The 17,603-nt window shown below is 42.0% G+C and overlaps 1 protein-coding gene across 3 annotated transcripts in view; it reads left to right on the top strand.

Moving 5' to 3' along the window:
- Positions 1-17,603, top strand: part of LOC142381874 (netrin receptor UNC5D-like) — a 318,795-nt gene that overhangs the window by 130,409 nt on the left and 170,783 nt on the right. For all 3 annotated transcript variants that reach the window (XM_075467164.1, XM_075467162.1, XM_075467163.1), the window contains exon 2: positions 12,964-13,176. In XM_075467164.1, the coding sequence (XP_075323279.1) occupies positions 12,964-13,176 (213 nt within the window). The remainder of the gene's footprint in view (positions 1-12,963; positions 13,177-17,603) is intronic.

Raw genomic sequence — 17,603 nt, 5'->3', positions numbered from 1 at the left:
CACCCCCGCCCTGCTGGGTTCTGACGCAAAGTGGTCTCCTGTGTCCATGAGTGATTAACCACAGGGTCATCCACCTGCACCATGAAGAGTAACTCTCATTTCATCTGTCCACAAAACCGATAGCCTCCTTTTCATTGGCCACGTCTCCAGCGGTGAGTTGTGTTTGGGGCTCAGATCTGACACATATGCTTTGTCTCCAAGGGAAACTCCCCTTTGCACATGTTTAATGATACATAGAATTAATTAACACTTTTGAGGCAGGCACAATCACAACTTTCTTCGACTGTTTTCAAACACAACGCTGTTCCAATTTAACCCGACCCCCTCCGTCATTCAACTGGTTACTACATACTTCCATACGGCATACTCATCGATCAGACAGTATGCAGAGCGTTTACCCACAATGCATTTCGCTCCTGCCCGAGCCAAAATCAGCCGGCCTGAAGCTGATTTCGCTTAAGCTCTAAACTCTGTAAACTTTAGCAACATTTGAAACATTTTCAGGTGAGAAAGTAGTCGTTTAGATCCCCAACGTGTTGAAAACCTGACAAAATACCGGCTGTTTACAATTTTGTGCCGACGAATTCGGCACTACTAAAGCTAGCCATATTTAGCAACCGTACTTCCGGTTATTTTCACAAAATAAAATACCCGTTGCCTTTTATCATAGGGAAAGCCATTACGATACAGTTGGTGCTTTTGTTTTGAAAACAGGAAGTGAACCTACCCTCGTTGTAGCTAGCTTGAAACTGCCGTTTTGACAGGAAATGACGATCGGTGACGTCACGTTACGTTGCATCTTGGGTAGTTTGAGTATAAGTAGTAACCTCATGATGCATACCCAACATTTCGGTGAATCTAGTATGCATCCGGGAACTTCTCGCATACTCAAACTCGCATACTAACTCAAAAAGTTAGTGGGGGAAGTAAGAGAAGTATGCGGTTTCGAACACAGCCATGCACTTTGTTCACAGCACTCACAACTTCCTGCCCCCCCCCCCTTCATTTACAGATGAGCACCCCAAAATGTATCCCTGGCACCACACACCTGCACATGGCCCTCTTTGTCTGTCAGTGGCTTTACTGAGCTGATCAGCACCATCAGTAACTGATGATGGATGCAAACACAGGGCGTTATGACAGTTTGTAAAACATTGACATCCTTTACAAAATAACACGAATACATAAATGCAGATTTCAGACCGGTCTCACTGGTGAGTTCAATTTTAAAATAACTCTAAAGAAATCCGGCTCAGATGGTGCATGGTACCAAATCCTTGCTGTAATATTAGCTAATGAACGTTAATAAGCCTCCAGTCCTTGTTATTTTTCATCTCATCTAGGCCCTGACAGCAAAAATCTTCATTCAATATTATATTATAATGTTTCTTTATGCTCATTTTCACAGATATTGTAGGTATCAGAAGCTGCAGGTAAAAATAAGTGAAGAAGAAAACTGACGGAATTCATTCAAAACGTTTGAATCTTTTGGGATATAAAGTGGTTTAAAGTGTCCTTAGCCTTTGTATTGAGTAATACTGTAAAACATTTCAGTTTCTCCTCTGATCACAGTTTTCTATGAATGATTATTTTCTCCTTTCGACACTCAACTGATCCCGGTATCATGTCAGAGCTCCTGACTTCTTTTGCTACGGGGCTATCCTGCATTCTGCAGCGTTTTGCAAGGTTCTGTAAGCTTTTTATTTCCTTTTGCAGATCATTTGCACTTCTACTCTCAGTGTATTTGTGAACTATTTGGACAATATTTGTCACTTGTCTCATCTCAGCGGTCGAGCTGCTTCAAAATGTTGCTGAAAATGCCTCCTTCTGAGAGGCATTTTACAATTTCTGACTTTTTAGGCCCATTAGTCAGACAATTATCCCTGCTTTACATTAATGTGTGCATATTTCATCACTTTAGGCCAAACCCTGCCAAATTACACAAATATATCATCTAAAAACCACTGAAGTGTAAAGTATAGAGTTAAAGACATGCATAAAAATGATGGATAGTAGCTCAGTTAATATTGCTTCAGTTGTCTCTGCTTTTTCTAATTGTAAGGCTTTAGCTTTGAATATCATTATCACTGGGGTTGGAAAGGTGGATGTGATGTCCATGGGTGAGCATTAAGGCTGCAACTAACGACTATTTTAATAGTCGACTAGTCACCGACGATTGAAACGATTAGTCGACTAATCGGATAATTATGAATTTTTTCTTAAATTTAGTCTGAAGTTGCTTTAATTCTGTGGCAAATGATAATAAACACAAGAAAGATGGGTACTTCAATGAAAAATGTATCTTTTATTCAACTTTGCTGCTGATTCATACAAAAAGTAAATAAAAATGTCCCATCAAAAACCAATTAGGCACAGTGCTCGGTCAGTATAGACATAAATCCATAAATAAATAAACCTCTGTCCATTTTTAAGGACAGGCAAATGTGTTTTATAAAAAATAAGTAATCAATTATATTGGCTTGAATGTTACTTGAATCATACCGAGGTGAGTCGGACTCTGTTTCGTTCAATGTTCGTGCATCACCGAGGTGTTGCCGTGATACGCAAGTTCTGCTCTGCACGCCTTGTAAGTAATCTTTTTATTCGCCGTATCCAGGCTGAAATGCTCCCAAACTTTAGAAGTTTTGCCCCGCGTAGCTAATGTGTTGGACGCCGCCATTTCTGTGTACGTTACCGCTCGACAGAGACGCCGTTGTGCATGTGCGACTCTCAGCAGAGATTGCAATTAAGTGTGATGCTTCAGTCGACAATGGAATTCATTGTTGACTATTTCTATTATTGATTTTTTGCAACCCTAGTGAGCATTTATACGGAAGCCCAGAGCGGACGTGGTATGTATAAACTTTTTCTATCATCAATAATAACGACATAATAATTATGTCGTTATCTTGAGAAAACGAGTTAATTTACCGATGATTTTCGAGGCCACTTTTTCCCCCCAGTCCGCCCCTGTTCATTTATTCCTTTTTCAATAAAAGGGGGTTAAAAATGGGTAAAAACCTTTGCCAGAAATACATATAAACACATATAAACAGGGGCTGACTGGGGAGAAAAAGTGGCCTCGAAAACCATCGGTAAATTAACTCGTTATCTCGAGAAAACCATCAAAAAAAAGTTTATACGTACCACGTCCGCTCTGGGCTTCCGTACATTTACCTGTGCAGCCAACATTGCTCTGCATGATAACTTCATATTGTCATGCTCTTTTGATGCTCCCTGCTGTAATTATCTTCTACCAATTCCTCTATTAGATTACCTGAAATCCAATTTGTTAAAGATGCCTTTCGATAGGACGGTATAGTGGATTAAGGCCACGAGTACATGGTTTTATGCACAATGAACAGGAGTACGAGACTAAAACCACTGCCTCCTTGCTTCTTATCGAATCAAGAATTGATCCTGAAACGAAACATGACGCCAACGATACCAATCAAAATGAATCACGTTTGGACTCCCAGACCTTCTGAGGTTAAGACAGGCCGGGCATGTTCATGCTATGATAACTTCCTCAGTAAAACTGTCAATATGGCGTCTGATGTCATGAGATGAGCGTGGCGGCCTCAGGGGCCCCGGTCGCACCTGGTTTCATCAAAAGTAGTTTAGCCATCAATATTCCAAAAAAAAAAAAAAAAAAAAATGAAAGCTCCTCTTTTTCAGCTCTTTTGACTGTGAACTCCGACATCAAAAAGTGTTTTGAAGCCTCCCGTGCATATCAAACAGGCCGTGTAATGCCTGCTGACCTGGCATGTCTCTGAGAGATTACCGATTTGGATCAGTTTTTGTTTAACACGGCCCCCTGGCTCCAAAGGCACTGTCAGCCAGCCAGAGCCAACAGCCCCGGTGCCATGTCCTATATGCAGACTGGTACCCAGGGCATTCATCAGCTGAACCCAATCTCCCCACCAAGTCAGGCGGAAAGCTGTGACTGGCAGCAAATAAGGTGAGGGGAGCATTTTAAAGGCGGTGTTAAAATTAACCTGAGTAATGAGGGCGTAAGTGACTTATAGGAGCCGCAGTCATCTCCTTCATTAAGGTTGATATTTATGAGCATCCATCACGGGTGGAGCAGGCCGCCGCTTTATGGAGCGTGAATTGTCACCTTGTTCCAATTATCTGCTGCTTTTGAATGTGCTGAATGTTTAAACGCTCAAAGAAAAAGGACACGGCTCGTCATTAGTTTTTGCGCAACGTGAAAAAAAAGTGGAAGCAGAATTTGGCCGCGTCAGACCATTTTTAATCACCGCGGCGGCAATTAGCCGATGAGCGGAGGGACGCTCGGCGAGGGAGGGTGACGAGCCCTGACTATTACACGTGTTGGTGCTTTAAATGATGCTCCAGCCATGTTTCTCTTTTATTTGCAGTCCTCTATGTAAATTTAAAAAGCAATAAAAGCTTCATCCGACAGAAAGCGCTGCTGCTTCTGACCTCCGGCGTCAGTGATTAACAGGCCACATAAAAGGAGAAAATTCTTCTAGAATAACACATTTGATCAGATCCTATTTTTGATGAATATAGAGCTTAACGTTCTCAAAAGTGATCGTAGAACTTGAGCTACTGATCGGAATACATTTATTCATCGGGAGCTTTTACAGTAACAAAGTGAAACTATAATTAAAAAAATCCCCTCAGAGAATCATTTTAACAAGGCACAAGAAAGATAGAGAGACTTTAAGGCCAGTACATAGTAAAAAAAACAGTTAGGGCTTCAGCTTTAATGGAACTTATCGGCCTAATGTTTGTCAGAAGGCCATGTTGATGCCTGGCATTAAAATCTTTTATTATTTTTACCTTCGTTTGACCCTCGGGGCTTTTAAATGACTGATCACTTCAGAGCTCAGTGAATCTGAGGATGTGAATGGCTCCACAAGGTCAGGTTGATAATAACACATGTGGTCTCACCAGAGAATGCAGGTAGCTTAAGCTAACAGCTAACATCTACAGCTCTTTTACGGCAATCCAACCTGGCACAAACAATAACCTCACTCAGTGGGGTTACATGGCACTGAAAGGATCGGATTATTGGCTAAATTACAATCAGACTGAGTTATAAATTTCATGTAGACACCTTTAAAGGGATAGTTCGCCTCTTTTGACATGAAGCTGTAGGACATGGTATGCAACCGGCATTCCGACATCCCGTCACTCAGACATGACGCCACTGCGACATCCCGCCATACCGACAGTTTGGTACCACCATTCCGACACTTGTTGGGAGCTGTCAGGGTCGGACTGGGAAAAAAAAATCGGCCCTGGCAATTTTCCCAGTACCTCAGTATTAACCCCCACTTGACACGGCACGCAAACTTGGTCACACCTTTGGCACAGCAAACGTAATGGTGTAGCCTATTCTCCCGACTCGGGCTGGCCCAGTTAAAGATGCGGCACTCACCAAAGGAAACAAATAAAGAAACAAAAAGACAGAATGGAGAACTCTCGCTCTCACTTCTCAACTTAAAGCACGTGAACAGACACACATGTTCCAGGTTCAGGTAGGCCTAGGTCTCTCTCTCTCTCTCTCTCTCTCTCTCTCTCTCTCTCGGGCGTTTCCAGCTGGTGGCCTATTATTTGCCGCACGACGAGCTGTCCACGCATGTGGTGCTGAAATCACGGTGCGGTTGAAGTTTATCTGCCGGTGAACCCAAGTGTCGATTGTCCTGATAAAGATCTGGCCTACCAGCTGTTGTGAGGCTTCACTTTGACAGCATTCTCAGTGGTTTACGGTAAAATAAATTGAGGCAATTGTCACAAAAACAAATAGCATCCGTTTTACACTGCCAAATGAAATATTGGCTACACAACGAGCCCCTCGTCGGCCCTCATCATCAGTAAATTTCTGAGTGGGTGCGATCAGTCTTGCTTGACTTGCGTGTTGGAATGTCTCTCTCTCAGGCATTTGTAGCTGGTGCGGCCCTATTACTGCATGGCGAGCTGTCCACGCGTGTGGTGCTGAAATCGCGTGTCGGAATGGTGGTATGTTGAAAAGAAAAAATCATACCGCCATTCCGACAAAAGAAAAAATGAAATTCGGAATGACGGGACGTTTCATTTCTAAAAAAATGTCACCATTCCGACAATTGAACGTCAATGTCGGAATGTCGGAATGGCAGCATGTACCCGTATGACATTCCATATTAGCAATTTCATTTATGAACATGTTCTTACCCCCTGCTGCGTCCTGTGAGCCGAGTTCCAGCTGAGTTTTGGTGTTGATGAAGGTAGTCCGGCTAGTTTGCTAGGGTCCCGAAAATAAAGCGTCTTGCTTCTCAAAACAATATGCGTTCAAAAGAGTAATACATTTGCATCACAAAATCCTCCCTCCAGAAAAAGTCAGGCCTCACATCGCTTGGCGCTTTCATAAATGATATTGCTAATATTGGATGTCATACAGCTTCATGTCAAAAGACGCAAACTATCCCTTTAATCTGACAAGAAATTGGATCGGATTAAGACCCCGAGATAACTGGGTTAAAAGTCACTCTAAACCTGCTTGTAGACGCTGAAGCTCGTGGTGAATCAGACTTTGCGTTCTGCGCATGCTCCAGATGTTTTCCCGGGGTCGTGACCCGGAAGTCAAAGGAGACGATATTCCTGTTGTTGTCGCCGTCAGAAAGAAACAAACAACGCGATGGAGAATGCTCCGTTGGGCATCGAGTTTGTGCAACAAGCAGCTCATCACAGACCAAATGTAGAGGGACGTAGCTTCATCTTGCTCTGCGTTCTCCATCTTTCTCCAATGCCTGAGTTTGTTGTTGTTGTTGGTGCTGAAGAGGTCAACAGGAAGTGGCTCTATTAGCAACAGCTGGAATGGGTACAGCGCCACCTATCATACCGGGGTATGACACGCTTTGTGCCTCTGATCCCATTCATTCACCGCCATATATCCAAGGAGAATTACCCTTGCTCAACTCATTCTTATTGTAATTTAGCCAATAATCCGATCCTTTCAGCGCCATGTGACCCCACTGATTTTACGCAACACAGTCACCAATAGGCATAAAAATCACCACCTCATGGCCTAAGATGCCAAAGAAGTTCATTGGGTTTTCTATCAGTTTATCACCGTCCTCTGTATCAAAGGCAACACGAAGGTCAACAGAGTTTGAATTCAGAGCATGGAACCGAATCATTCGCCCCCAGCAGTTTTTTCATAGAGGCGTTAACATCAAAAGCAGACGATGTGCCAAATCAAATAAGCCATTGGATTTACGATTTAATTCATTCATTGTTTCATTCAAATACACCCTTTTTTTGTTGTTGTTTAAATCACAGAGGGACTAAATCTGTAATTTTGTCAGAAAATCGTTGTTGCATAAAGATAAATAAGTAGGATCATGAATTTGGAATAAGTCTGGTGGATGGCTAAACTCAACCACAGATTAGCAGCATCTAAGCACAAAGGACGCTGAGAAGGCAGAGAAGCTCTGTAATAGAGAGCTGTGGAGCGAGAGTCCCTGAGAGGAGGGAGGATGAGCTGATTGAAGGATGAAGGCTGGACAGCAGGGATGGCTGAGCAGGAATGAGATCAGGATGTGGAACAGGCAGGAGGGCACATGACTGGAAAACCACTGGCAGGCTGGAGTGCAGAGCTCGGGTAGAAATACTGCTGCTGATGAATGGTTAGGCACACATGTGAAGGGAAGTAAACAGACAGCTACACAGAAAACCAACCAGGGACCAGAAGAAGAAGGAGGAAAACAGGAGAAAACTCCAGGGATGGGGAGAAGTCGGATACTTTACGACTCATAAACTCCCTGAGAGCTGATGATTGAGCCATTTATAGTTTTACACACGTTTTCCTGCACATCAAACCCGAGCCAGGAAAGAGGAGCAGAGGCCAGTTTTATTGTGGTCCTACTCCCTGCTGTCATGAGAAGGAAGTGAAATTGATGGGTGGATGGATGAGTCACCGACACGTGGGCGGCATTCACCGATATCTCCATCAGATTCATTACGTGCTCTTCAACTGCAGAATGGAAAACATACATTTAATGTGCTCAGCTAATAAAATCTCGATCAGACCAGAAGCCCACTGCTGATGAACTCGTCCAGTCTCGTCTCACAACTGAATGCGTAAAGTGAACCTTTGTCTTCATGTTCAAAACAGAAGTTTCACTGTAAATGCTCAGAAATGGTGTGATTTTTTTTTTTTTTTTTTTTTTTCAATGACTGTTGTCCCAGATAAGTACTTATCTGAGCTTCTGCAGCTACACAACCCTGCCAGGGCACTTCGGTCCGCAAACCAGATGCTCCTGGTGGTACCGAGATCTAGGCTCTCGACTCGAGGGGACCGAGCTTTCGCAGTCGTGGCTCCGTCTCTGTGGAACGGCGTACCTTCCCACGTTAGGGCTTCTCAGTCGGTGGAACATTTTAAAAAACATCTGAAAACCCATTTGTACTCTTTGGCATTCCCTACCAGTTGATTCTTGGCTCTCTCTCCTTCTCTCTATCTCCCTACTCTCTATTTTCTTTTTTATTGTTGTATGTTTTTATTCCCTGTGGTTTTTAATTATTTTTTATTGTTGTTTTGTTTTATTTGATTTTACTTCTGTTCAGCACTTTGGTCAACTGTGGTTGTTTTAAATGTGCTTTATAAATAAATTTGACTTGACTTGACTTGACAGGAAGTAGCGCCGGTTAGCTCCGTGAGACCGAGGAGCACCTGTAACGGTGATGTCTAACTTTAAAATGAAAATGGCCGAGTAAAAGTTCCGTACCCTTCTCCATGTTTGGTGGATCCGCAGCAGACTTTTACAATAATAAAACCTGCGTTAATGCGAGATAAAATATTCATCTGCGTTAAATAATTAACAAGTTAAAGCGATAATAACGAGTTAACTCGCCCAGCCCTAGTTTTCTATTCTAAGGGCTAACCAACTGCCACACACAGTTAAATTGAACAATAAATCTAATATAGTTGGACAGTCCCTGGTGTAACTACATTGTCCAGCATCCTAATAAGCAGTTTTAAACATTAATAATAATGCAAAAAATAGTTTTAAACCCCCAGACCAACATAGCTATTACACATTTAGTAACAGTTTAACTGTTAAGTTGCATGACAGCCTTTAAATTATAACACTGAAGAGGAAGTATTGCCCAAGTATTATTTTCTAGCTGCTGGTGCAATTAGCTTCATAAGAGATTCGCCTTCCTGTTCACAGGGTTATTTAAAAGTCAATTTAATATCCATTCTTTTTTCTCAATTGCATTAGAGGTAATAGCAGCCATTATTTATCCTCCAACCGTGTACACACCACATTTATTTACTTATAGAGCAACGTTTAAAATCTGCTTATGGTGGTGCAGTTGGTGAAACTATCTGATGTAAATATCTGCAGTGAAAACTTGATGCATGATGAGCAATAATGTGTGCTCAGCAAGAGAAACTTTGGAGGAAAAACACCTCCGAAGTTTGCAGAAACCACAGTACAGTGTGCAGACGGGGAGCAGCAGAGAAAATAGCTCCTCCACATATACAGGTGCAGGTCACACGGTGTCACACAAAGCACTTACAGTCCTTGACAATCTAACACGAGATGGAAGTGAGGAGCACGTGAGAAAGAAGAAAAAAAAGGAGAATTTTTCATGATTTGTACCTCAAAGAGAAGGAAAACAGCATGCGGCGGCCTGTGTAACAGCTTTCCTTCACATCTGGTCGTATATATATGGACAAAGAAAGAGTCCAAGAGTTTCTCAGGTGTACTTCTTTGAGCGTATCCTCCTCTCTGTTGAGATGAGGCGTTCATACAAATGATATTACATTCAACATGGATGGATGCGGGTTTGGAAAGGAATAAAAAATCTGTCACGGAAGTCAAATTTACATCAGGCGTGTGCACGGATGGGTACAATTCCTCTGAACAGATGCAAATAACTGTAAAATGACTCCATACTGTAAACAGTCTTCACCCTGTCATTCATCTTCATTCAGCAATAAGATATAATCGGATTATCATCTGGATAAAACTCTTTTGGATGACTCGCTGTAAATATACAGCAGCTCAAAATGTCTTCACATTAAAGGTTTTTCTTAGTTTCAGGCAGAGCCAGCGTGTCCCTGCCTAATGAAATCACCCAAACAATATACCCGTCTTCATTCTTATAGCTTTGAAACAGCCTGCACAGTAAAAATGTAGCTGTTAAACATCATAATGAGACTGGACTCACTTGTCATCCAACAATTACATTCAATTACTGTTTTTTAGTCATTTCAGTTTTACTCATACAGTGCCGAATCACTGCAAATGTCACCTCAAGGTACTTCAAAGTTGCAGTCCAATTCAAGCCAATTATAATACAATTTTAATTCAAGCAATTAAAAATAATTATGATCCAAAATCAGTCCAGTTCACACAACGCCACTTAAGAAAAAAGTTGTCCAGCTAAAGAAAAAGCAACAGATCGGATCGAGACTTCTCTTTGATTCAGTCCCCAGGCGACTGTGGAGAGGAAAAACTCCCTTTCAACAGGAAGAAACCTCCAGCAGAACCAGGCTCAGGGAGAGCGGCCATCTGCCTCGACCAGCTGGGGGCTGAGAGGACATGTTTGCCATTACAGTCATACCAGGATATTTGGTTCCACCTAATGAGCCAGAACCAGTGGATGGCTCAGCCTGGTCTCATGGAACAGATTATGAATAACACACCAAGTCCTGTTCCATATCATTACAGTGCGCTGTTATGCTGTGAGCCCACTGATAGTTCAACTAATCCTAACAAGCATTTATGGGAAATTAATACAAAAATAAATAAAATGCCTGTTTGCCTTTAAGGCTTTCTGAGGAAAAATCCCTGAAAGAGCTTAACTCTCATCAGTGGACTCTGTTAAATGATAGAAAACAGTGTGTTTTGCTGGGTTAGTCCCCCTGAGAAAGAAGAAAATTATGACTATTATCTCAAATATCTGCAATTCCAGGGTTAAATATTACTCGTGATAGGACATAAATCAACCGGCCTGAAGCTGATTTCTCTTAAGCTCTAAACTCTGTAAACTTTAGCAACATTTGAAACATTTTCAGGTGAGAAAGTAGTCGTTTAGATCCCCAACGTGTTGAAAATCTGACTAAATACCGGCTATTTACAATTTTGTTCCCACGAATTCGGCGCTACTAAAGCTAGCCGCAGTGAGCAACGCACTTCCGGTTATTTTCACAAAATAAAAATACCTGTTGCCTTTTATCATAGGGAAAGCCATTACGATACAATTGGTGCTTTTGTTTTGAAAACAGGAAGTGAACCTACCCTCGTTGTAGCTAGCTTGAAACTGCCGTTTTGACAGGAAATGACGATAGGCGATGTCATGTTACGTTGCATCTTGGGTAGTTTGAGTATGAGTAGTAACCTCATGATGCATACCCAACATTTCGGAGAATCTAGTATGCATCCGGGAACTTCTCGCTTACTCAAACTCGCATACTAACTCAAAAAGTTAGTATGAGTAGTAGGAGAAGTATGCGGTTTCGAACACAGCCTCGGTCTTAACCAGTTCAGCTGATTGAAGGAAACAAGTCAGCTGTGCTGCTGCAGGGTTGGAACAGAAACCTGCAGCCACACCGGCCCTTTCACGGATCAGTTTGAAACCACCGAGCTGGACTCAAAATACAACCAGTCTAATCCGAAAATACCAACTATGAGACCGGAAAAATGAATGAAAAACCTAGAGGAGCACAAACATATTCCATCTTTTAAGTTTTTATGAAAGCGATGCGCAGCTGGGAACTAACTAACGAGTTGGGTACAATTTCTGATGTGATGCTAGCTTAACATGCTACAAAATGTGAGATTTTATTAGAAAACATCCACACAGAGGCAGCCGAGTAAGTGTCAGTGCTTTTTTTTTTTTATCGTATGATCACATAATGTTGAACATAAACAAAACAGTGGAATAAATTAGTGAAAGAACGCCTATATGCTCGCAATATAATAAACATCTACCTGTCAATGTTGGAGTATTATTTCCATTCATTTCCCTCCCTGCCTGCTTGTTCTATGTGTGGGCCCTTTCTACACCTGCATCCATTCATTTACCCATTTAACAAGGACAACATTGATTGAGAGAGGTGGGGAGAGGGCAGATTCGATTTCAGGGACAGAATTGGATTTGATGGGGGGGAAGGACATAATAGCTTTCATGGGCTTTTACAGCACTGAATAGCTTAGCTGGAGCTGCCTTGATGGGATTGAGGCGTAATTCTCAGAAGGATCCCAGGGATGGCAGGAGCACAAACATCCTGTTCTTCATTGTCCCACCCCGCGGTGGCTCGCTGTGCTTTAGAGGAAGCGAGCGCAGGACCCTGTGTAAGGCAAAGATTTAGCCACGGACTGAAATGAATATTCAAAGTCACGCTCGAGCAATCTCTGCGATCCGCCTTTTCAACGCCGTGCTCAGATCGATGAGCTGCCACCGTGAACAATAGTCAAAAACTGGGCTGAGCGCTTGCCAAACTGAGAGAAAGGAGGAAAAAAAAAGGTTACCTGTCATGAATTGTCGTTTAAGGCGGCGGTGTGTCGATGCCAGGACAAAGGCTGTTTGTGTGCAGCAACATTCAGGCCTTGTGGCTGAGATAAAATGCATTCAGACTCCACAGCCACAATTTGGGTAATCAGCCCCCTCCTAATTCCTCTCCACTTGTTCCCTTCTGATTTCATTCATCTACAAATTGCTCTGAGGAGAACCGGTTTACTCAAAGGGGGTTGTTGGTGCTTTGTGTTTACTGTGCTTTTCTACAATATTTCATCTTTTGATGAATAGGGAGCTCAAACTCTGCTGTTGGTAAAAACAAAATGAACTTGAATGATTTTTCTTTCTTTCGGCTAAATCATGTATCCGACTGAAAGCAACTTTGCCTTGGCTTCTGCTGGAGTGCCCTTTGTTCATTTTAATGCCGTTCCTCCATGAGAAACGCTTGGCAAACGTAAAGTAACTGAAGCTTTTTGTTTGCAGGTGCGACAGCTGCTCAGTCCGACGCCTCGCCCTCGGTGCAGGGCACCCTGCCGCACTTCATCCAGGAGCCAGAGGACGCCTACATCGTCAAGAGCAACCCTATCAAGCTGCGTTGCCGAGCCACGCCCGCCTTACAGATTTTCTTCAAATGCAACGGGGAATGGGTGCATCAGAATGAGCACTGGTCCCAGGAGTATAAGGACCTCAACACTGGTAGGATTCGGCTTTCTAACCTCCCTCCAAACAGTTTTTTTCCGTCTGCATTAACAGGTTTCGGAAATAAAAGCCAAACAATCGCAATCAATATACAGTGCAGCAGATTTAGACTGGGCCTTTTTTATTCATTTATTTATTCATTTATGTTTAGAGAAAGCTCGCCGTCTTGCCTTGAGGTGCACAAACTGATTAGATGTTGTAACCAGCCAGCAACAGAACCAGAACCAGGCTGCTTTTATTGTCAAGAAAGGGAAAAAAAAAAGAACAATGTTTAAAAGGTTGCAGAATGTGGTGTATTCTCCAAACAGGTCACCATCTACTTGTTTTGTTGTGCTTGGAGAGACTCTGGTTTCAGGAGCCATTTAGAAGATTTGAATAAGAGGGTGAAAGGAAACGGTACACTTTAATAAAAGTTAAACCTCCATGAATGTGCAAGAAGTTCTTAAGCTTCCTGACTGCTTGAAGGAGGAGATGTTCAGGGTCGTGGAAACAACTTTGTAAGCTGGCAAAGACCAAAATGATGGGACTCGCCAGCTTCTGAGAAAGAACTTCGTCCATTTCCCTTCAGGGGATGTCCACCACAGGTGGTGTTGTCTTTGCTCTCCATCCACCAGACTGCGCAGCTTCGGGGACAGAGCCTTCAGTGTGGCGGCCCCCCAGCTATCCGTCACACCCCAAACACTTTTAAATCTGCCCTTAAGACTCGCCAGGGGTTCCCAAACTTTTCCATGCCAAGGCCCCCCAAACAGTATTAGCTTCTGGCCGGGTTCCCCCTTTGCAAACCACAGACAATGCTACAAAATATGTAAAGAAACATCAACTTTTAGAACGTATTTTCTTTCTTTTATTCACTATTCAATAATTATTACATTTGTTTAGCATAGGAATATTATTAACCCACATGTAGCAACAGGCAGCATCCTCACCAAGCAATTCTCAGACAACATCTTTGGTAGCTGGTACAATCAAATCCGCTCCAATTGTGTGAGGTTTTTTAGCACCAGCAATGTGGTACGAGGCTAAAAAGGCACTGTTTTTGTATCAAGTGATGCTGAAGTTTCGAAGGTTTTAAACACTCATTTGAAAGGGTCTCCAGACAGAGGACGCTGTAAAGCCAAACTTAATGTATGCTGCCTGGTACTTTCTGATTTTAGTTGGCCAGTTCTTAGTTTTTTTTTTGCAGCAGGGCTGTTGGTCTGTTCCTTTGGTCTCTTCTTAGTAAAAAATCTGTCCATTTTGGCTAGCTACCTACACGCTAGCTTGAGGAGCTGAGCAGCTTCAGAACAGGCGCAGACCATAGCATCCGTATTTTTTACAATGATGTTTAAAAAAAAATTACATTCTAATTTTGCATTTTTGCATTTTTTTCTTGTCTTACCTCAAATTTTCTGAGGCCCCCCTAGCGCCCGCTGGCGGCCCCCACTTTGAAAACCACTGCTTTAAACAATTAGCTGTTCCACACTTTCAAAGCGACCTTGGGTTCCTTGAAAGGCGTTATTTTTCTACTACTTCTTCTACTGAATGACTACCACTAGCAACCATATTGCCTACATCACCACCCTCTGGTAACACAACACAGCTTTGTTTATTCGCTTCAAACCAGTTAATGAAACTCTTTTTAGGGATGGGGCCGATCCGATCCAGTATCGGTATCGGGTTCCGATATCAACGCAATTCACCTATCGGAAATTTCCGATCCACACCCCGAGATTTCCGATCCACACATTATGCTGAAAAGATTCTCCGCGCACAGTTCTGGTATGCTGCTTTGCTACTGCAAGATGTGGAATGGATTTCTTAAACGGGGCCATCTCAGTGGTCACAGTATTGCACAAGCACGCCTCCGTTCAAGAATTCCATGCCATAGTTTGCAACAAGCCAGCAGGCGAACATTGAGCTGGGAGCTTCAAAGTAAGATGAGGGTTGATCTACTACTGTAGACAACAAAGTATATGCTATATTCTACATGATTTTTTATGAATTTTTATGTTGTAGAGTTGTGAATTTATTTTATCAATGGAGAAATTGAGCAGCCTTGCTTTGTTGTCTACAGTAGTAGATCAACCCTCATCTTACTTTGAAGCTCCCAGCTCCCAGAAGTGAAGTCGACGCAGCTTTAGCAGCAGAAAAGCTATCAGGCTTGTGTTGATAATAATAAACTCCTGGACTATGTACAAACTTCCAAATGCATCGTTTTGTGAGGACAGACCATATTTGTACTACTGTAGAAGTTTGGTGTCATGGCATATGATTTTAGTGTGGTAATTTTGGAGATACTGCCAGGGTCTGTCAGCGCTTGTACTAAGCTATTCGGGATAACTCAGTAACTCAGCTGATGTTCAGCCAAGATCGGAAAAACTTCGGGTGGGCTACTTGGCTGGATGTCACGGTTCAAATGAGGATGAATCTACTCCGAACTATCACTTTAAGCATTCACAGCTTGCACAGTCTCGCCTGGAAAACCTGCAGCGTGAAATGCAAGTGGGAACAGTGAGCCACTCTATGCTGTTGCCACTTTAGTGGACGCTCGATACAAGGACAGGTGAGGCATTTTTTGTTGCAATTTAATCAAAATGCTGCTGAATCAAGTGTTAACATATTCCTAACTTTAACGTGAATATTTCTAATGACATTAACTCAATGTAAACTAAAAGTAATTGGATAATGGGGAAGTGTGTGTGCGTGTGTGCGCGTGTTTGCCTGCCTGCATGCCCAGCTGTATAAATTTGAAAGAACAAGACTGTTATCAGAGATATCGGAATAGTATCGGTATCGGCAGATATCCAAATTTAGTTATCGGAATCGGATCGGAAGTGAAAATATGTGTATCGGTGCATCCCTAACTCTTTTCTTGCCTCGGATCAGCTTGGTTTGTTAACAGAAACACAGTTATTGAGTTACAAGGATGCTATTTACTCTTTAATTTACTTTTTTTCATCAGATGGAAATAAGAATGTCAGTTTTTTGCTGGAGTTTAATCTTACACCTGCTTGGTGATGGATGGTGGATTGAAAAATTCTCTCAAGTGTCTCCTTCTGTGGAGCCAAGGTTGCACGTTGTCAGGGTAACGCGGCAAGTCTTGGTAATTTTATAGATTCACTGATGGTGCAGCTCACAAGCACAAGGTCCTTCAGTCGTTGCTTGTGCCAAATGTAAATATACAGAGCCAGTCAAAGGTTTGGCCATTAATTCTAAATATTCAGACTCGTGCTTTAAATATATACGGTACAATCTTTAATGATAAAGTCCCAAAAATGGCCAAATGGATAAAGGAAAAGTTTATGAAACCATATTATAGCTTCTAATTAGTAAATTGTTGAATTTTATGGGTTTTTTTTTATGTAAAGCACTTTGGTCAACCCAGGTTGTTATAAGGTGCTATATAAATAAACGTGACCTTGACCTTGACCTTAAACACCTTCCATAGCTTTCCAGTTTCAAGGTATTTTACCATTTTGACAAGTCATGGTTTCCAAATGACAAAAATAATATTATATATACTGTCCTGCTACATGAGCTGTTGACTTAAAGACAAAAAGTGTATGGTTCCCAGGTTGTAGTATACACAGAAACAACCCCACGATTTTACGGTTACATACCGTCATTCCGACATGGCCCTCAAATTGTCGGAAATAGCGAAACTTAATTAATATATTTTCTAAATCTACATGTAAACTGGTACACTACATATACAAATACACGTTGATTAAAATAAATTGGATTGTGTTGAATGGAAAAATTAACACACCTCCGATGTGTTATTGGAACACGGTGAAAGCTTTTTGCTTGAGGTTATCTTGCCATGAGAATCTCATATGCATCGTTCAAAAGCAGACTGATCTCAGTTGAGCACGAGCATATAAAAGACTATAAAAGACCTAAAGACCATCTAGAGAAGATGATACAAAAACTAGGGCTGGGCAACGCTTAAATTTTTTAATCTAATTAATCACATGATTTCCCTTATTTATCACGATTAATCGCATTTGTACGCAAAATCCAAAAATGAATTCAAAAGTAGTGTAAAGCTTTTAGCATTTAGCTTTATTTTAAATGTGCTGCCATATGAATGAAAGTGCCATAACATTTGTTGTGCAAACACACTTTTAACATCAGCATCTTTCTGTAGTTTTTATGTAGAAGCCTCGCTCCACTGTCTGTTTCCTTGAATGACTTGCTGCTATCAGTTGTGTGTTTTGCCTTTAAGTGATATTTTAGACTGGAACTACTACGCTGAGAAGACAATTCAACTTGGGAGTGTTTACAGATGACTTTGGTTCTGTCGACTCCGCCGTCTGGAAGAACTTTAAAATGAAAATGGCCGAGTAAAAGTTCCGTACCCTTCTCCATGTTTGGTGGATCCGCCGATTACTTTCTTTTCCGGTTCCGCAGCAGACGGCAACAGACTTTTACAAAATAAAAGC

This window comes from Odontesthes bonariensis, chromosome 6, assembly GCF_027942865.1.
Source record: "Odontesthes bonariensis isolate fOdoBon6 chromosome 6, fOdoBon6.hap1, whole genome shotgun sequence".
NCBI classification, from domain to species: domain Eukaryota; kingdom Metazoa; phylum Chordata; class Actinopteri; order Atheriniformes; family Atherinopsidae; genus Odontesthes; species Odontesthes bonariensis.
This window is presented reverse-complemented; position numbering and strand designations above follow the sequence as displayed.